This window comes from Corvus cornix, chromosome 3, assembly GCF_000738735.6.
Source record: "Corvus cornix cornix isolate S_Up_H32 chromosome 3, ASM73873v5, whole genome shotgun sequence".
Taxonomy (NCBI): domain Eukaryota; kingdom Metazoa; phylum Chordata; class Aves; order Passeriformes; family Corvidae; genus Corvus; species Corvus cornix.
Genome location: NC_047056.1, coordinates 65,243,292 through 65,264,811, shown reverse-complemented (window position 1 = coordinate 65,264,811; position 21,520 = coordinate 65,243,292). Strand labels below are relative to the sequence as shown.

Sequence of the window (21,520 nt, the reverse complement as noted above, 5' to 3'; positions counted from 1 at the left end):
CAAGCTTTCCTAGGCACCATAGGTTTCTGGAGGATGCACATTCCCGAGTACAGCCAGATCGTGAGTCCTCTCTACCTGGTTACCCGCAAGAAGAATGATTTCCACTGGGGCCCCGAACAGCAGCAAGCCTTTGCCCAGATCAAGCAGGAAATCGCTCATGCGGTAGCCCTTGGCCCAGTCAGGACAGGACCAGAGGTGAAGAATGTGCTCTACTCTGCAGCCGGGAACAATGGTCTGTCCTGGAGCCTCTGGCAGAAGGTGCCTGGTGAGACTCGTGGCCGACCACTGGGATTCTGGAGCCGAAGCTACAGAGGGTCTGAAGCCAACTACACTCCCACAGAGAAGGAAATCTTGGCAGCCTATGAAGGAGTCCAAGCTGCCTCGGAGGTAATTGGCACTGAAGCACAGTTGCTTCTGGCACCCCGACTACCGGTGCTGGGTTGGATGTTCAAGGGAAAGGTTCCTTCCTCGCATCATGCCACCGACACCACATGGAGCAAATGGATTGCCCTCATCACACAGCGTGCCCGTATTGGAAACCCGAATCGCCCTGGGATTCTAGAAATTATAACAAACTGGCCTGAAGGTGAGACTTTTGGATTATCCTCTGAAGAAGAGGAAGAGCAAGTGACTCGTGCTGAGGAAGCCCCACCATATAATGAGCTACCGGAGACTGAAAGACGTTATGCCCTCTTCACTGATGGTTCCTGCCGAATTGTAGGCGCTAATCGAAAGTGGAAAGCTGCAGTATGGAGCCCCACACGACGAGTTGCACAAGCTACCGAGGGACAAGGTGGATCGAGTCAGGTTGCAGAGCTTAAAGCCGTCCAGCTGGCTTTGGATATCGCTGAACGAGAGAAGTGGCCGAGGCTCTATCTCTACACCGACTCATGGATGGTAGCTAATGCTCTGTGGGGATGGCTGGATCGCTGGAGAAAGGCCAACTGGCAGCGCAGAGGGAAACCCATCTGGGCCGCTGAGATTTGGCAGGACATCGCCGCCCGAGTAGAGAAGCTGACCGTGAAGGTTCGACACGTGGATGCGCACGTACCCAAGAGTCGGGCTAATGAAGAGCATCGCAACAACGAGCAGGTGGACCGAGCTGCCAAGGTGAAAGTATCACAGGTGGATCTGGACTGGCAGCACAAGGGAGAATTATTCCTAGCTCGTTGGGCCCATGATGCCTCTGGTCATCAGGGGAGAGATGCAACATACCGATGGGCCCGTGACCGAGGGGTGGACCTTTCCATGGACAGCATCTCACAGGTCATCCACAGTTGTGAGACCTGTGCTGCAATCAAACAGGCCAAGCGGGTGAAGCCTCTGTGGTATGGTGGACGATGGTCAAAGTACAGGTATGGTGAAGCCTGGCAAGTTGACTACATCACCCTTCCCCAAACCCGCCAAGGCAAGCACTACGTGTTGACCATGGTTGAAGCAACCACTGGATGGCTGGAGACCTACCCTGTGCCTCATGCTACAGCCCGGAACACCATCCTGGGCCTGGAAAAGCAAGTCCTGTGGAGACATGGCACCCCTGATAGGATCGAGTCAGACAACGGGACTCATTTTAAGAACAGCCTCATCAACACCTGGGCCAGAGAACACGGTATTGAATGGATATATCATATTCCTTATCATGCACCAGCTGCTGGAAAAGTTGAACGCTGCAATGGACTACTTAAAACTACCCTAAAGGCACTTGGTGGGGGGACCTTCAAAAATTGGGAAGTGAACTTAGCAAAAGCCACCTGGATAGTCAATACCCGAGGGTCCATCAATCGAGCTGGTCCCGCCGAGTCTGAACCCTTGCACACAGTGGATGGAGATAGAGTCCCTGTGGTACACCTGAGAGGTATTTTAGGAAAGACTGTTTGGATTAATCCCACCTCAGGCAAAGGCAAACCCATCCGTGGGATTGTCTTTGCTCAAGGACCTGGTTGCACTTGGTGGGTAATGCAGAAAGATGGAGAAACCCGTTGTGTACCACAAGGAGACCTAATCTTAGGTGAGAACGGTGTGTAGGTTTCACTGTGTATATATATATATATATATATGTATGTGTGTTTTAGAGTTTAAGAAGGTATTGATTTGGGATAATGTAGATGGTAATAGAATAAGGGGTGGATAATGTCCTGGGTTGCAGTGTATTCTATTACCATCCCCATCAGCTGTTGAAATCAGGTGGGGCAGTGTTTCCTTGCCTCCTCCCCCCAGACTATCTTTCTGTTAATTGCCCATCATTGTCCTGCCGCCTGACTCAGAGATAACTCCCTCCGGACTATCTTCTGTTAATGAGCCTAATCAACACTTTGCCTCATGACTCGTTACCCCATTGTGAGATGCTCCACCCAGAGGGAGGAACCAAGCATCCCATCGTGGATATAATCTGAGGCTGAACACCAGAGACACCGGCTTCCCACTGGATTTCCAGAGGACAGGAGCTACACAGCCACCATTGGACTTCCTGAGGAAGAGCAGACTGTTTTACTACAGGATCACTGCTTCAGAGGACTGCAGCCACCATTCTACCAGACTGCTACCACCACCCTGCCTAACAGGGTGTCAGGTTGTACCTTGACTCTGTCAGTTTGACAGTGTTTTCTTTTACCTTTTTTTTTTCTTCCCCTTTTCTTTAATTTCCATTAAATTGTTATTCTGACTTAGTGCCTCCCACTGGTTTGTTTTCAAACTAGTACACATGGAAATAAACATTTTTACATTTTTTTAGAACAAATTACATCACTGATTCTTTCACCAGTCTCCATACCTGAAGTACTGTACATTTTGACTGAATGAAAAGTTAATGATTTCCCATTAATTTTGTGATTAAATAAAAGCCATGCAAGAAAAGTGGTTAAGTTGTGATGAGGTAGCAAATAGAAACATGAAAGATAAAAACAGAGCTCCCTTTTTTGTTTGAATTGCTTGAAATAACCCTGTCAGAGATGCTGCCAGCATCCACACCTTTCCTGCAGAAGGTTTTGGTTGCAGGGCAGCATAATTGCAACACAGCTCCCCTGGCAGCTGGCATCCATCTCTGTGAGGGTTCACATCTCATCTGCTTTTGTTGAATCAAATGTGTGCGATATTGTGAAGGTGGTGTAAAAACTGGAGGAGAAAAAGCCCTTGAACAAGCCACGAACCCTTTCTTCCTTTGAAAAACACGAAGTAAGTAACAGAAGCTGTGTCTGTTACTGCATCTAGCACTTGCTGTTGTATTAAAATTTCCAGATCACATGCTGAAATTCTATAGCCATCATGTGTACTTGGCCATACAATGTTTGACGGATATGACACTGATTTTACTGATCCCTCTGCTCTGGAGAGCAGGGTAAGTAGAGGGTGCAGCTGATTCTCCACGTGATTTGCTGGAGGGCAGCGCTAATGAGAAACCCCTAATGTGAAAAGAAAGGGCTTATAACTGGGGGGAAAAAATCCAATGAATGTTTAAAAAGGAAGATTCAGCTCAGCTGTTCCCATAGGGAGTTTGCTGACCAGCTTTTTTCTTTTTGATATCACTACAGATCAGCAGTTCACACTCTGTATTAGAGGCCTTTATTCTAAAGCTTGCCAGCTCTCCCTTCCAATGATTTAACAGTACATTCTTGCTGTAGATGTGTAGAGACATGCTGCATTTGTGACACCAGAGACTGGATTTTTACTGTTAGCAGGACAGTATTTGTCTACGATTCACAAGTATAATAAAGTCAACATAATTTAACAAACAAGTAATCAGAGGAAATAGATTTCAACATTGTGTTTCATCAACAGACTTAGATGCAGTGTGGTATCTTTTAGAGTCAAATAATAATCTTCAGTTTCTACAACAACATAACATTCTCACAATAAAAAGAAGTTTCTATAGGACAGTATATCAATAGATTACATATTTTTGTATCCTGCCTTCTAAAGCAGCCCCATTCGGAGCTGTGACTGAAGAAAGCCACAAACACAGCCGTGTCAAAGAACATGATCTGCATGACCCCATGGCAACATAGGAAATATGTTTTCTTTTAGGTTAGTGAGATATAATAACTTCTGTGATTAACAGGAATGCTCATTAAAATCAGACCACTCATTAATTCAACTTAATGAAAGGGTATAGGTACTACCTTTTAAATAAACAATTTAAAAGAAGGAAAACATCGGAGATGATTATTTGAGAAATATTGATAAACAACTGACCTTTATGTACTATAAATGAAATTCAGCTAAGCACAATCTGTCTTTGTTACTATAAAAGCTTTGTAGACAGAAAAAAATTACAATTAGGTATAATACTTTTTCTTAATAGCTGAAATAATTAATAACAAACAAAAGAAAGAAAAAATGGCAAAAAACTCCACCAGTAAAAAAGCCTTACTGCAGAAGAGGTAATCCTCAATCTCATATCTTTTGTCTGTGGAATACATGTGCATTTTTTCTTCTACTAGACAGGTTTATCTGCGGAAAAAAAGAAAGGCAGGACAAATTTAGTGCTGGAGAAGTGAAATATAAAGCAATACCTGAAAAAGAGTTAAGCAATATTTACTAGGTTATCTTATTGCTTATATGGTAGTGACCTTATTTATTTCTGTCTACTTCTTTGTTTAATTAGAAGGTATAAACTAAGCACAATTTAAGAACTATATAATGCCAGTGAACGCTATCTACCTTTCATGTTTGTATCTGTTAATGCTGCAGCATTCCAAATAGCAATTTGTGGATTAGACTTTAGACTGCCAGCCCAAGGAGGCATTTGCTAGCTGTTATCAGGATCATTTATTTGTGACAGGTTCTGTTCATGCGTCCTTTCATGTTAGTTCTTAAAAGACACACATTCACATACTTGAAAGCATAGGTATGTTTAAATATTTATGGAATGAGAGGAATTTTTAAAATCTTCCTCTAGAAGACTGTTAGTGGGAATTTGCATGTTGAAGTACACATGCTGCAGGTACAAGCAGTTTTTAAACTCATAGAACAATTTAGACTCATAGAACAGCCCAGCTTGGAAGAGCCCTCCAAACTGGTCCAATCTTCTGTGGGAAAGGGAGCCTAGATGAGATTATTTAGGACCGTGTCCAGTCACATCTTGAAGACCTCTGGTGACTTTACCATGTCTCTGGGGAGTTTGTTCCCACTGTAAAAAATATTCTTTCTTTATTGAGATGAAACCTTTCCCAGTGTAACTTGTGTTCATTCCCCCTTGTCTTCCCTTTACTCCACTCTGATGAGACCCCACCTGGAATACTGCATCCATCTCTGGGGCCCCCATTGCAGGAAGCCCATAGAATTGTTGAAGCAGGTCCAGAGGTGACCACAGAGATGATTAGAGGGATGAAACACCTCTCCTCTAAAGAAAGGCTGAGAAAATTGGAATTGCTCAGAACGGAGAAGAGAAAGCTCTGGGGTGACCTTGTAGCAGCATTTCAGTGCCTAAAAGGGCTTTACAGAAGAGCTGGAGTGGGACTTTTCACAAGGGCATGCAGTGACAGGACAAGGGGTAAGGGTTTTAAACTGGAGGAGTGCCAGGATTAGATTATCAGTAGGAAGAAATTCTTCCCTGGGAGGGTGATGAGGCACTGGAACAGATTGCCCAGAGAAGCTGTGGATGCCCCATCCCTGAAAGTGTTCCAGGCCAGATTAGATGGAGCTTTGAGCAACTAGGTCTAGTGGAAGCTGTTTCAGCCCATGGCAGGGGAATTGGGACTGGATCATCTTCAAGGTCCCTTTTGACCCAAATTCTTCTATAATTTTATGGTTCTATGATTCTCCATGTGATTTCTGTTAAAGAAAGAGCCTCCATCTTCTTTGAAGCCACACATTATGTAATGAAAAACTGTGATGAGGTCAGAAAATGGTGAGTTAAATTCACCTGTCCAATGCCACACTGGGAAGGGATGGGACAGAGGCATTCAAGCCTTCAGGGATAGCTGTGAGCAGGGTAAGAAGTGCCTGCCTCCTTGCTGTTTGGTGCCACCTTTCTGCACCTTCAGCAGAGGTGATGGGTGTAGTGTGTGCCAGCGCAGCTGCTGAAGGACAGACATCCAGCAAGTGCAGGCATGATGGCATGAGTGTGGAGTGAGACAGAAGCTGTTGAGCTGTTCCCACATCCTGTAGGTTACACCGAAGGGTGCCCTTCCCTCAGATGCCCAGGATCTAATGTGAGTGCTTGGTACTCCTCCTGCCAGCCCTCCCTGCCCCAGGAGATGGCTGCTCCCAGCAGGATGGCTTCTGGAGTTGTTCCCGTGGGTGTGGTGTGTTGCACATGCGTGTCTTTGCCCAGCCCAAACTGGGCACACACTGGGTGTGCTCCAGGCACACACTGCCGAGTGTGAGCTGGGCACACACTGGGTGTGCTCCAGGCGCTGCAGGGGCAGAGAAGATGCCCCATGCAGGCGAAGAAGCTTGTTCCAGTTCCTTCGGACCTTGTCCCTTGTTGTGTTCTGACAGTGAAGGATGGCATTTTGAGGACTGCTGGAGAAAGTTTTCACTGTAAAGAGGCCTGACCATGGCTATTAGATTATTAGCTCTCACTTTAAATGCAGAACCTGCTTTTAATATCAACTGTTCCCATTTGTAAATTCCCTCATCTGTTCTGCAGCTCTTTGGGACTGTTTGAGCCTGCCAAGAGCAGCATGGTCCCACTGATAAACTGGTTTTCTTCTGAAGGGTTTTGCCTCTCACTGTCTGGGAAATATTTGAAATGAATGGGTTTTCATGGCACACTCTTGTTTTTCAAAGAAAATTTCAGGAAAATTATCCTTAGTCCAAAAATTGGTATGTATATGTATATGTATATGCATATGTGTATATATATCTACAGAATTGCAGTTCTTCATTACCTGTATCCTTTTAGGAAGTAGGATTAAAGTCAAGTTTCTTTGGGTGTTTCTTACACAGGATTTTTGTTTCCTGGCGGCATGCACTAGTTTCTAAAATATATTTTAATTTTTAAATCTCAAGCTCCTCTCAAAAACATTTGGTGCATTTCTTTATTTGTCACAGCTTCTCTGGGCTTATTGCTGGATGTCTCTGAAAAAAAAAATTAAAGATTGTGTTTCATAACATTTCTTTGAGAAAGCTCTTTCCAAGGGTCTACTGGCAAGAAGACTGAGTTTCTTGCACTGCGCGCAAGATGGGGGATTGGAGTTTGGGGTTTTTTTCCTTCAAAGGCATATGGAACTCTATTTTCACAGATATAACAGTCACCACAGGGGCCAGATTTTTTGTAAGCATTCTGCATGCAGAAAACCCCTGATTTATATGGAAAGATTTAATAAATCTGGTCAACTTGTGTATTATGAACTTTCCTAATATCTGGACCTGAAATTACTGAATTAAAGCATATGTCTAGACTGCAGGAAAACTACCCTGACTTGTCTATTAATCACCAGAGGTAAGGACCAGATGGAGTGGTGTGACTGTCTTTTGGCCCAGGTTTTCTTCCCATGGATTTGAAATATGCATCTGAATGCAAGAGCACTGCATTTGACTGTTATCATAGAGCAACAGCTCTCCTGAATTCATGGAATTGTCATGGACTGTCTTACCCTCTGTCTGATGTATGAAGAGCCACTTGAATGCACTTTCTTGTGGTAGAAAGTGCTATCACAAACTATAACCGTGCTTCCCTCTGCTGGAATCTATCCTAGTACTTTAGGGCAAAGTATTTGCAGGTTGATGTGTTGTTGATTTTTCTTCTCTTTTTTGACAGCTCCTAGACTGTTTTGTCATCCCAGTGGTGATACTCCTCTCCTGGTTCTTCTTACTGGTACGATACAAGGCAGTACATTTCATTGGGATTGTGGTCTGCATTCTGGGCATGGGCTGCATGGCAGGAGCAGATGTCCTCGTTGGGAGACAGCAAGGAGCAGGTAAGTAAGAATGGATGGGTTGTATGGCCAAGTTCTATTCAGAGAAACCATTGACCACTGTGTGTCAGACTGGGGCCAAAAAAGGGGGAAATTTGGCAGGAAGCTCTGTACCTTCATGGATCCGAAGCACTGCACCATTCAGTTGCCTCCTTGTCAGAAGGGCAAAAATGGGTCAGCACTTACAAGTCAGCAGTGCTGCAAACAGGTTTCTTACAACACAGGTCACCCTTTGTGCAAGCTGCGGGGACAAGCTAAATATTTGTAATTTCATTCTCTTTTGGCTTAGCTGTTGGATTGAAAACCTCAATAGCTTCCCTTCCAAACTGACTACATTTCTGAGTTGTAAGCACCTCTCACATCCACTGTGTGCTCTTACTTTTCCTCAAGTTTGCTTGCTTTTCTACAGAGGTGGGGTCACTGGGTAGGTGCTAAAAGACACCGAACCTATGTATTACCAGTTGGGTTTTGCACACAGGCTCATACTAAATTTTTGGGACTTGACTGTAACATTTTTGAAAAGAACCTCCTTGTGTGTAAAATGTTCTTTTTTTTGTGTGGCATCATATGAATAATGTGTGTGTATCTATTAATGCAGACTAGACAGAGTTAGATTTCATCGATCAACTTGCCCTGTCACATTGATTTCTCTAGTGCCAAGCCAAATTATGTGGGAAGGCTGGAAATTCTTTTCAAAGATTGTCAATTAGGCACAGTTTTCATTCTTAATTAAAAGCACTGAATTGTGAGCAGAGCATAATACACTGGGATTTAAAATTCTTGACTCAGCTTTCTGAATACAAATGCAAGTGCTGTAAAAACTGCATTTGCCGGAATGCTACTAAATAAAACAATGGAGTTTGTGACAGTGCTCACCATATCTCCCTGCCCCCTTTTATCTCTGTCCTTAATCCTGAAAGGAGACTTATAGTTCATTGGTCTCCTCCAGAAGTAGCCTTGCCTCAGCTAAAAAGGAAATAGTGTACTCTGTATTGTGTAATCAGCCAGCCAAAGCTGCATTGGGAATGGTTGTTTTCAGCGGAATTGAGACTTCAACCCTGGGTTCCAGAAGAAGCATCCTGTGTCCCAGCAGTCTAGAGAGTAACATGCTTGTGCAAGTGAGCTGTGGACCAGCAGGAGCATGTGGGGCAGTGGAAGCAGACAAGGAACAGATTGAAGAACACTGACACTTTGCCATCCAGCCGCAGTAATTAGATGTGATTTGCCATGTTCATTATTAAAGCATAGGTGTAGCTGTTAAGTAAATTTGTCCAGAAAAAATCTGTTAACATGCATTATTGCCTTTTAATTTGGACCTACACATGAAAAACTGTGTCCATGCTTATTGCTATGCAGAGACACGGCTGATTTTTTACTTGTTTTAGTGGCATAATGATGTTGTTAATAATGCTGTCTTTAAAAGAGTAAAATATATCATCTGGTTTAATTTCTTTGAAAGGGTAAAACTATACATTAAAATGTGCAAATAAGAAGAATTAAGGGCAGGGGAAAAAGAACAAAATTGAAACTCTTCATTAAGAGATTGTGCACCATTTATAGGATGTTTCCTAGGACTGGGCAAACTAAAGAAAGGAAGACACCGAAAACAATGATGCTTTGTTAGTCCTCAGTAAATGTCTCTGTTTATCTTATATTTTGGGGGATAAGAACTATTGACACCTGTCTGCCCCTGTTGACCACACTGCTTACTGTATTAGAAGAGCCATAAGGCTCTGCTAGGTACCCACAGCATAAGGCAATTTAGCCTGCCAACACTTACAGTAAGGGAACATGAATTTAAAATGTATCACTGAGAGATTAACAGGTGTTTTCCAAACTATCTGCAGGAATTAGGTATAATGTGCACACATGCTTTCAATTTTCAATAAATATATGGTCATTTACCTCTTTATTGTATCTGTACTGATATTGTGCACTTTACTCAATGGGAAAAACAATTACTATCAAGTATTTAGTGCTTTATCATCTTACGTGCCAAGTATACTTGAAAATAACATTATTCTTCCCATGAGTTACTTTCATACTTCTGCTCTTGCCATACACAGTGGTCCAAGCCACAGAGGTCTGTGTTTCATCCAGGTTTTCAAAGCACATCCTAGCTTTAACGTGCAACAGTCTCTGAAAACCAGTCACATCAATCCTGTTAATACACGTGAGTCTATGTTCAATTTGAAATGGAACATGCTGAGAATGATTTTTAGATATTATGTTCATCAGTAACTACAACCAAAAGCAAAGAGGAAGACCTCTTAATGGCAGGGGCGAGGGCAAAAATGTGACAAAGAGGTGTAGTGAGAGCGTGAAAAGAAATCGTGCCAGAACACAGTTCACATTTTAAAAATTTGTGTTTTACTGTAGTGCTATAACTAGTTCCCAAAACACTAACTCTGCTCTGGACTATATGACTTCTCCACAGAATATTAAATATGGTAACAATCATTAATGTAAAGCTTGTTTTTCCAGGCTATGCCTTGTGTGTCTTCTGAAGAATGACCTACACCATTAAATTGGTCAAATACAACTTTATTATCCTAAAAGTCTTTAGAATGCCTCTAGTTAGTTGACCCATATTTCCTTAGCAATGAAACCAGTAGATCCATGTGGATACCACTTCCATGAAAATAAGTCTATAGGGATATGTCAGTCTTGGGGGTAAGTTCCAAAGTCTCAGTCTCTCAAGGAAACAAAGATAAGGCATTTGACAACCAGAATAGTAATTGCTAAGAAGGAAAGCAAAAACATATTTTACAACATTTTTTCACCAGGATATAAAGTTTTGATGCACTAACCCTTTGGGTACCATGTATTACTCTAGTCACTGCATCTCAAAAAGAAGTGATGAGAAAATAAGCCTGTATAAGCTGTGGAGAAAGGTGAGAAAGCTGTTCAAGGGCATAAAATGGATTCAGATGAAGAGACTGTAGCTGAACCAGGACATTCCATCTCTCAGAAAAGGCAAGAAAGAGACAGATACTGTAAAGGTATATGAAGTCTTCAGTGATATGGAGAGGGTCAATACAGAGTGATTTTTAAATATTTCTCATAAAATTATGGGATGACCAATATAATTTTGAGGTGTCCAGCGTAAAGTTAAAAACATGAAGTACTTCTTAATAGTAGGCAAAAAATACATGGATTTTACACAAATTGATGAAGAATCCCTCAAGGTTTATTAAATTTGATGGTCTAATGTAACTTCCACCTCAGAAAATGCCTAATCTACTGAGAGCTGGCTGATAAAAGTCCTTCTGTGCTTCCCTATTTGTTTATGCTCTCCTCAGCCACCCTGTGCTGCTGAGTACCAGAGGAGGTTCCAGTGTCAGAGTCCGGTGCTCTGAACAGATCTTGGCTCCCTCTTCTGGGAAAGCCCTGAAGGCTGAGGCTCACACTCAGCATGAGAGCACTTTGGGGAGAGCTGTCGGGGTGTGATGCTTGAGGCCATCCCATCTGTGCGAAAATGCTCAGCCTCTGAGCTACTTTTGTTTCACAGATGCAAAAGGATGATATTTTTGTCCCAGAAGAAGCTCTAAGGTCAAAAGCTTTTTCAGCAATACTTCCCGGAACTGTCAGTGAGTAGCTGCAATAAATACCAAATGAGTGAGCTCAGTGAGGAATCAATGGAGCCACTGTGAAATATGAAATGCATCAGGGGTATGAAGAAGTTTTGTAAAGTGCTGATGGCTATTTTAAATTAAGAACATCTTCCATTACTGATTGCAAAAGAAGGCTAAAAGAAGAAAAATAAAAAAACACCAAAGCAACCAAATCTTTAAAAATGGTCAAATATAAACATGTTGCCAGTCAAGGAACATTCAAAACAGAAATTCAGTGAAAGGCTGGATGAGTATCTGAAAAACAAATCTAGTAATGTTTGGTAAATACACAGAAGCCACATCTCATCTGAGCTGAAAAATGTTGGAAACTATGAGAGTATTACTGGGAATATTTTACACTTTACTCCATTCCTACTGTCCTTAAACAACTTACACTTTTCTGGTGCTCATAGCCTGTGTTGGAGACAGGATACTGGATTCATGAACCCTTGGTCTGTCCTCTTATGACCATTTTTATCATCATAAATTTCTTCTCCATAGAAATTTCGGCACTCCAGTTTGTAATGATAACTGAAGGCTTAAAAGAACTCCTTAAAGAAAAATGTTGAAAAGATAATTTTAAACCAGTCAGAATGTTTGGTTCCCATTTTAATTTACTTCATTGTATATTTTACAAATCAATTGAAATAAAACTTTAAAAGGCAGGGACATAAAAAATAAGTCATGGTATTTTAAAAGAAAATGAGGTTTCTTTTTTAAAAAATACAGTTTAGTACTTCCGCATTTCTGCTGAAACTTTTCAAAGAAAAATCCATTATATCCAGCCTTTCAGAATATGGTTCTGCAGCAATATCTGACAGCTTTGTGAAGCTGTAGCTCTTGTAGAAATCATTTAACAAGCCATATGTGCAGAGGGAATTGCATGCACCAGTTTGCAAAGCTAGGGCCTCAGTTTTCAAGCTGGAACTTGATCAAATGTCACTGTAGCTCTCCCCAACACCCAATAATAAAATCTTCCAAGACTTAAAAAGATTTCAAACAGTCTTTGATAAAAAAGTTTTTTAGTAATTCTATATACCTGAATGTATTGACAATACATCTTGTTGATCTTTGCATGAGTTAGGTACTGCTATGTTAATTGAACCTCTTTTAAAAATCTGTCATTATCATCACCCTGTCTACACCCCATCCTTCCTCCTCTCTTTCTTGTCAAACAGCTCCATGTGAGAATGAGGTCAATATTGGGTTGTAATGATTTCTTCACTCATTTCACAGGTACACAGAATTTTTCAGTTGTCCTCAGATCTAAGTACTGAACAAGTTTTAGACTGGTTAAATTTCAAGATGGGATGCAAACTGCTCTATAGAGCTGAGTCGCATTCTCTCTGCAAAGAAAAAATAAAGGTGGTAATAATAAAGTAAAAAGGATTAGTCTCTGAAGAGTGTCACTTGGATTCTATACTTTTTTTTACAAGTTTTTCGGCATTTTTTGGCTTCTTTTTTCTACAGCAAGGAATATGCTCTCCCTTTCTCTCTTCTAGACTTGGCTGGTGTATTGAATGAAAACTGTTAAAATGACAGAACATTTGCATTCATTTTATTAACCCATATAAGGGCTACTTAGTGACTAAGGAATTAAGTCTGCAGGGAAGAACTTGCAATGGTTTTGGACAAAAGATGGTTGTTTAGAGGCATTCTGATTTTTTTCTGTTTGTCCCTAGGTGAAAATAAACTGATAGGGGATCTCCTAGTACTTGGCGGAGCAACACTCTACGGCATCTCGAACGTCTGTGAGGAGTACATCGTCCGAAATCTGAGTCGAGTGGAATTCCTGGGCATGATTGGACTCTTTGGCTCCTTCTTCAGTGGAATTCAGCTGTAAGTGAGCAGGTTTGAGCCCCAAAGTCATTCAAATAAGTGCAGCTGTAGCCTGCATTGAGATACACTAACCACCTCTTCAAAATTAGCCCTTTCCTGTGGACCAGGTGTCTTCTAATCTTGGAATTTTTGTTAGTTTTCATATTTCAAATTGGTGATTTGAATAGTAACACAAATTTTTACTGAAGTACTCTAATTCAAGGACCAGAGTCTTCGAGTAGTCACATGAAGAGTGAGAAGACACGTCCTATCATCTTAGTGCCGAAGGACAAGTGGATACTTCATGTGTTAATCTAATCTATGAATAACAAAATCTACAGCTTCCTCTGGTTCTGTTTTATAATTTTAAAAAGTTGCTTTGATTTCTAAACAGGTAGAAAACACATCCCGTCAGAAAGTATTTTACTGGTTCGCTTGTTCTGTGTAACTACATTATGATATGGCGGAAATAATGAAAAAGCCTTTAAGAAAATGGCCTTTTCAATTCAAAAATATTTAGTACTGAGGAGATTGTTGCATGGATTTCAGGATCTATGGGTCTGGTCTATATGCACATGTACCTAACGAGCATCTCAGCTGCAAGCCTAATAGCTGGAAGGTGGCTTCCAGTGTTGTAGTACTGTGACTGATGTAAAAGTAGCCATGCAAGATTGCTGCATTTTGTGCAAGTCTATCACCCGTGCTTATAACACAGAATGATTTTTATTATTAGTCCAAAACAATTTGCTTCTCTACAGATCTGAGCTACTCTGCTTTTAAGAACAAAGACTGATCAAAAAAACGCAGCCCATCAATTCCTACTTCAATAGTTCTATTTCTTTAGCTAGAAAGCTTATCTATTTATTTGGGATCTGAACAAGGGTCTTAAAATTATTTATGTTAACTAGCTGCCATACAAGCAGTTCCCTTTTCAAAAAGAGGGAATTTAAGAGCATGTAAACATGCCTAGTATCTTTGGCTAAAGCATTTTTTTATGTGTTTGTGATTAAGTAGATACTAACTGATTCTGATGACATCAAAGCAATGCCCTTGTCTTGCTCTGTGTGTGTAAACTGTCATGTAAATGTCTAGTATTCCAGAATTTAATCGTTGTGCCATTACTCCCTCGTGACCCAAGCAGTTAGTCACAATTCAGGGTCTGTGAGCCGTTTTGCTGGTGAGAAGCTGGTCTTGGAACAAGGCATCTTTGTATAAAGAAGACACAAGTGGAAGGAAACAGTAAGAAACCAATTCTTTGCTGAAAGCCCAAAGGTTTTTCTATTCAACCTTTGGCCCAAAATCTCACTCCAACAGGTTTTTTTCCACTGGCCTCTGCAGCTTTTTGCTGATAGTGCTTTTTGGGCACCTTCCGGAGACCCAACTACACTTAGTTCATACCTGTGCCTTTTTCTTACCTTTACCTGTAATGAATAGCAGAAGTCACACCGTTAAGTGTTCACAGAGATTTAATCTAACTAAATCTATCACTTATTTCAAAGAGCTCTTTCTTTGAAACGCTACTGGCCACTTTGGTGCAATATAGGACCTTTAGCTCCTCTAAACTGAAGGAGTCTTAGACTGTAACGTAAAATAAACATATATAATGCCTGTTGTGCAGCAAAGGAAGAGCTAAGGTGTCAGGGGAAACAGTGAATTAATGAGTTGGCTGATTACCCAGACATGGTGGAAAGAGAAGCTTAGTATTTTGAATGTGATTAAACCAAGGAGGAAGAATATTAGTTTACAAGAGTTGGGGATGTCACAACTACCCAGCAAATGGAGCTAAGGTTATCTGATGGAATCACATAATCATAACGTGGCCCACTTTGTAATGGCCCCCTGAAGGTCATCTGATTCAAGCTCCTACTCAAAGCTAACTCCAAAGTTACATCAAGTTGCTTAGGAACTTGTTCCCTTGATTTCTTGGTATCTCCAAGAATGGAACTGCCAGTCATGATAGGCAACCTGTTCCGGTGTTTGACTAATTTTTTCCCCCTGATATTTAATCAGTTTTCCACATTGCAACTTGTGTCCATTGTCATTCATCCTTCTGTTGTGCACCTCCAAGAAAAGTATGGCTATATTGTCTGTAACTACACATCATGTAGTTAAGATGGAAAATTTATTGTCATGTCCCCCTTTGCCCCAGCTTAGCCTTCTCTTCTTCACACTAAGCAAACCCTGCTGTTTCAGCATCTCCTCTTACATCCTGTGCTCAACCTGCCTGACCACTGTGATATAATTCCACTGTATTCCCTTCAATTTGTTAATGTCTGTCTTGTTCTGGACAGCCCAAAATTGGATACAGTACTCTGGCTGCTGTCTCACAAATCACATCCTTCAGCTTGCTGGCCAGACTTTTACTAACACAGCTCAGGATGCTGTTGGCCTACTCTGCTCCAGGGACACATTGCTGACTTGAATTCAGGTTGATGTCCATCAGGAATCTAAGGTTTATTACCAGAAAACAACTTTCTATCTGGTCAGCTCCCAGCCTGTACTGTTTCATAGTGTCGCTCTACACCAGGTGCAGGAGTTAATATTTGCTTTTCTTGAAATTCATGAGGTTTCTTCTCACCCTTTTCTTTAGACGACATTGTAGATAGGCCACCCATCTAATCCATACCTCTTCAGTCTCTAAAGATCTTTAAGGAAATCATGTTGGAAACCTTGCTAAAGTTACAGTAGGTTACAACACATCCTCTCATCCATTCCTTCTCCTTTATTTACTGATCCAGTCACCTCACCTCAAGGCAGTCAGTTGGGTCAGGTTTGCTCTTGAGAAGTCTGTGCTGGCTGTTCCCAGTGGCATCATCTTCATTTCCTGTGAATGGCTTCTGGGAAGATTTGCTCCATAATCTTCCTGAAGGTTAGCATAAGGCTGGCCAGGCTATACTTCTTGTTCTGTGTTAAACTGAATGTTGCATTTCTCTCTTTTCAGTCATCAGGGACCTCCTCCAACTACTGCAACCTTTCAAAGTCCTTGTGATTCCAATTCTTCAGTGCCTCTTGCATCACTAAATGGCCACTTCTGGCAAAGTTTCTCTCACTCCTCTTTGTTTCACAGATCATAAGGAATCACAAGCCATAGCATATTGTTTTATACTTCTTTTGTATTGGCTAAGCAATAATATGAAAGCAATGTTCCTACGTTTAAGTTATGTGAAATTTTTTTTGCCAGACCAAGAGACTTTGCAGTTTGTTTTCATTATATTCTTCAGGAATTGCTGATAAAAGAGACATATGCCTTATGCATGCAAAGACATCTGTAATTTAGTTATTTTGCAGACAAAATAGTCTTATTATTCTGTACACAGTATTAGATTTGCCACACATCAGCAGCAAGCAAATTAGAATTTCCAGCATGCAACTCTTTAGACTAGATTAATCTGGAAGGTGCTGAGCTCCTGTAGTTTTATTATTAGACTTGGTCTTCCACATGCCACCTTTTGTACTAGGTAATTTGTTTTTCAATCTGTATAATTCCATGTTTTATACTTGTTTAAAATAGGGCTCAGACCAGCATGCAGAGTTCTGCACAGCAGGATTTATCTGGAAATCACACAGATAGAGAAAGCAGTTACCTGAGTGAAGACCGAGCTTGGGAGATACCTTATCTCCAAGGGTCTGTTTGCCTGGACTTGTTGCCACCTTAGAATTTTATGGATCTGTGATTTTGATATTAATGTACAATGCAAGATTTACAAGATACTGAAAGTGGACTTTTGCAGGTTTGCCCATCCTTTGCTTATTATCCTGACTTTCACTGCTGCGACTATTTGGTTTCTCTCAGTGTGTAACAAATCACAGTATGCTTCCCAAAGCCAGTCTGTGATATCTATTTATTTTTACACTGCAGAGCTACTCTGAAGTGTGAATAACTCAGATAGATACATTATTAATAATTAACATTCAAAAGCTTTCAGAATATTAAGTCAGAAGAGTACAAGGGGATTGAGCATTTAGGGGAATGGTCATGTAGAGCAGGTGTATATATAAAGCTGGAAATAAACCAGGGCAAATTATATGCTATCACATCTGATTACTGCCCTGAAGATCTTTCAAATACACAGGCACAGGGATAATGCCAGAGTGGGTTAGCAAACTCTGATTGCATTCGGTTCCTACAGGGATTTTTTGTTATAAAGTTATTTATGTTGTTTTGTCCAGCATTTGAATTGAATGAGTGGAAGTAATTTAACTTCTGTTCTCCTCCATCAAATTCTGCCTTCTCTTCTCTTCTAGTGCAATCATGGAACACAAAGAGCTGTTGAAAGTCCCCTGGGATTGGCAAATAGGTAAGAACACACTTTACCTCATTGAAGATAGTTGCTGAAGGAGGCATGGAGACAACCGGTGTTTGGGGAGGTGGCCACAGAGTTTCAGGGGAGCCAATGTTTGTGACTTTTCTACTGTTTACTGCCAAGGGTTGAGCCACATGCCTCATAACTGTTCTTAAATGGTCTGTCCTTCAGCACCGTGTTATGCCCTCCTTGCACCATTAGGTTAAGCTTATGAATGCTGTAAGGTAATCATTCAGACAGCCATGAAGTAAAACAATAATGGGGTTCCAATTCTAAGATTCAGTGCAACATGGGACAATAAATGAGGTAGTCATTAAGAGCCAGACCTTTTCAACAAAAGCCAAAGAAAGAAAATGGAACCTAACAAAAAAACCTAAAAAAGTACTTGCAGTGCGTATTATAGCCTCATAAACTCACTTCCAGGGGGAGCATTTCTGTATGGAAGTGTTTAATTGCTTTCCAAATAGTCCTGGTAGAATATAGCAGATGTGTCCTTTAGACAAGCTTTGGGAGCATCGTGCCCGGTGAAGCTGTTATGGTGTTCTGCCAAGCAGGGATTGCATTTTCCTGTTTCAGTTTGGAAGCTGAGTTTATGTCTCCCTTCTAATTCGTCCAATGAATTATTTGTTTTAAAAGCAAATCGATATTATGGGGAGTCCCTGTAATCACTCTTCCGCTATTTATGACAATAGAAGAAATAAAAGAATACTAGTAGCATAGATCTGATTGATTGCAGAGGATTCAAGATTTGGCAGTCCATTGACAATCGGTCTTTGCCTAGTTTCAGACTGAACATCAAAATGAAACTCAGAAGTGTGCAAAACCAACTGATTATGTGGGGAATCCCTGAGGGGAGCGGATACAAATTATGGAATACAGCTGGTTTCTTTAAACTTAATTCACAATTTCCTTTCATTGTCCTAAACCTTGATAAATACAGCACATTTTTCACAAAACACTGCAGCTGGAAATCTTGGAAATTTGATGGTTGAGCTGAAAAACTAAGTGACAAATCAATTTAAAGTATCCATGGAGAAACACTCTCAACTGTGTACTATAAGTGTATTGGCCTTCTTTAATCTGAGATAATTAGCATAATTGCATCAGTGTTTGTTTATATTTCATGAGAAGGAGCTTAGGGACATAATTAATCTGGTACTGATGGAACTAGCAGTGGTCGTAGTGAATTAATCTACTATCCATGTAAGTGTCGTATATACTTCTGTGAGATTTCTGTTCTAACTCAATATCAGTGAAATGTGCTGTTAAAATAAGGTCTTACTTCATCTGTAATCCGCTAAAATGTCATTGAAAGTTGATTACTAATACTGAAGAGTCCTTATGCTTCACAAGGCTGAGATCATCTTAGCAAAAGCATCATAGAGATGTACTTGTTTTCTTATAGCAATAATTGGAAATGTGGTGTAGTTGAACATGGATTAAATGGTGACAGTTCTGTAGTTCTCCCGTGTCTTTCAGTGCACCTGGTGTACTTTTCATTGCATTGGCAGTGATACAAGATTGTCGAGAAGTGATTGACAAATCTGTGTCAGGGAGTTCACAGCCTTGTCCAGAGTAGTTATCCACTGCGACAGACTCAAACCTGCAGTCCAGCAGAGTTAAATCATCAGCCATCCAAATTGTGGTGATAAAGTCACAGCAGGCAACCTAATAAATAACTCAAGGTGGCCCGTTGCCATCTGCCATAATTGTGCTTTTGAGATTGGATGAGCTACCTTTTAACTGATGCAAATGGTTTTTAAATATAAAGATCTAAAGCCAATCTGTTATGTCTATCATGTTTAAAACAGGCTGTGGCCCTCCTGGTGTTAATTTTGGAAATTGCCCTGATACATATCATCATCTTCACACTTAGTGTGAATCAATGTAGCTCTGTTTGAATCCTTGAGGTTTTAAGTATTAATACTTGCTGACAACCAGACTGAAAGGAGGATGATTAAATATTTTTGACTGAGTGGTTTCATATGAGACCATGATGTGTTTTATAGCAATAGATGAAATAGTAAGAAATAAATTCACATCAGTTTTATTTAAGAGAAAAGCCCGTTTGAAGCTCCAAGGAAGTTCCCTTTGTTACTGGGGGTTTGAATATTTCTGAATGGTCTTGGTTCCAAGATAGTATGAAAGATCATAACTGATTCCATTTCATGCCAATTAAACATTTGCTTTTGGAGTAAAAGCACAAAGGCAACATTTGTGCATCGTTGCACCGTGCAACATTCAACCAGCATGCTCAGGAACAAGACCAGCAGTTCTCAATTCAGGTTGGTCTTAGTGGTACTTTATTTAGGCTATTTTAGAATGGTCCCTAGGGACAGATCCTGCCCATTTGTGTGAAGACAGCAAGGCTAAAGAGAAATGGAGAAATACTGAGGGACTGGGGCTCGTTCAGCCTGTGGAAAAGAAGTTACCTACAAGGAGGTTATCAAAAGGACAGAGCTGAGGTCTTCACAGGAGGATGAGAGACAACAGGCAGAAGCTCAAATGACAGATTGAGACTGGATAAAAGGAAAATCTTCACACTGAGGAGAGGCAGGCAGCAGAGCAAGTTGCCCAGAGAGGTTCTGGAATCTGCTGGGACTGCAGCACTAGTGGCAATTCCCAAGGCTGCTATTTGCACTGCATGGGTACCTGAGGAGGCTGAGGCTTCAAGCTGCTGACTTAAAACATATTTTTAGTCTCAGAACCGGCCCTCTAAGAAGCAATATCTGAAAATCATATGATGTTAATTTCAGTTTTTATTATCACCACTAAATGCCACCCAGCTGGTGGATTTTACATGTATTTTTAAGCTGTAAATTAAATGCCACTTTATATTCACCTCTGCTAAGACAGCTACAGTTCAAGCAATTTTCCACTGGAACTGAAATGCCCTTTGGAAAAGCAGCATGTGAAGTCCATGTAGCTGTCTGTCAAATAATGTGAACGCCGAGGCAGTACCATAAAATTATACCATAAGTTGAGTACATAAACCAGCAAAGCTGTGTTAAATCCAGACAACAGGAGGCTTGGTGGACCAGCTGGTGATTTGCAGAGTGTTCTTTGACAATGCTGACTTCTGATCCAGAATGGCTTTAGTGCCTGACCTGTTCTTCTTAAGCCTGAAAGAAAAGCTGACTTAATGCTCCTGTATGCAAACAATTTCCCATTGACCAAAACTACACTCCATATGGTGCAATCATTTGCCTGCTACAGAAGAGTTGCAGAGTTTGAATAAAACACCTTTCAAGCGCTGCCCAGAACTTAATTCTGTTACCAGTTTACAATGCATGCCTTATGAATTTGCTACCTATAGGTAAAATCAGTTTTTTACCATGATGGTCCATATTCTGAATATAAACTCAAATTCCTTATCATGCCATAACATGTATGGACACTGATAGTTTGTGTCTGCTGAATTTCTTTCAGTTGAATGTACACTTCAGTTCATACGTTTCTAAAGGATTCAATCTGTCACAGCTGATTTTGTCCTTTAGATAGCTTTTCTAAAGAATTTTTAACTAGATGGACCCATATGCTGATACATGTCCATTATATGGCCTTTTTATTTTTTTTTATCCTTTCTAGTCCCTTAGAGGACTTTGGCAATCAGATTTTCTACAACTTTTAGCCAATAACAACATGTTCTGAAGAGCTGGCATCAGTCTAAATTTAGGCTCATGCACATATCCATTGGGAATTCTGTAGCATACGGCAGCCTAAGAAATATAATTTGCATGAGAGCAGATGAGTAAAATGTTTGCTGGTTTTTTAACTTCATATTGATTAATTTGCCTTGGGATTTATCAAGTAATAACTCAAGCAATTAATTCTTTTCCAGTAAGTTATTTAGGGTTTTAAATTTATTTAGATTTTCACTGTAATGTATTTTTATTATATTAGTGTCTAACAATCTAATTTGTGT

General features: G+C 40.7%; 1 protein-coding gene across 1 annotated transcript in view; it reads left to right on the top strand.

Annotated features, from left to right (window-relative positions):
* Positions 1 to 21,520, top strand: part of SLC35F1 (solute carrier family 35 member F1) — a 237,320-nt gene that overhangs the window by 193,459 nt on the left and 22,341 nt on the right. The window contains exons 4-6 of the mRNA XM_039569275.1: positions 7,703 to 7,862; positions 13,156 to 13,312; positions 17,537 to 17,589. Of these exons, the coding sequence (XP_039425209.1) occupies positions 7,703 to 7,862; positions 13,156 to 13,312; positions 17,537 to 17,589 (370 nt within the window). The remainder of the gene's footprint in view (positions 1 to 7,702; positions 7,863 to 13,155; positions 13,313 to 17,536; positions 17,590 to 21,520) is intronic.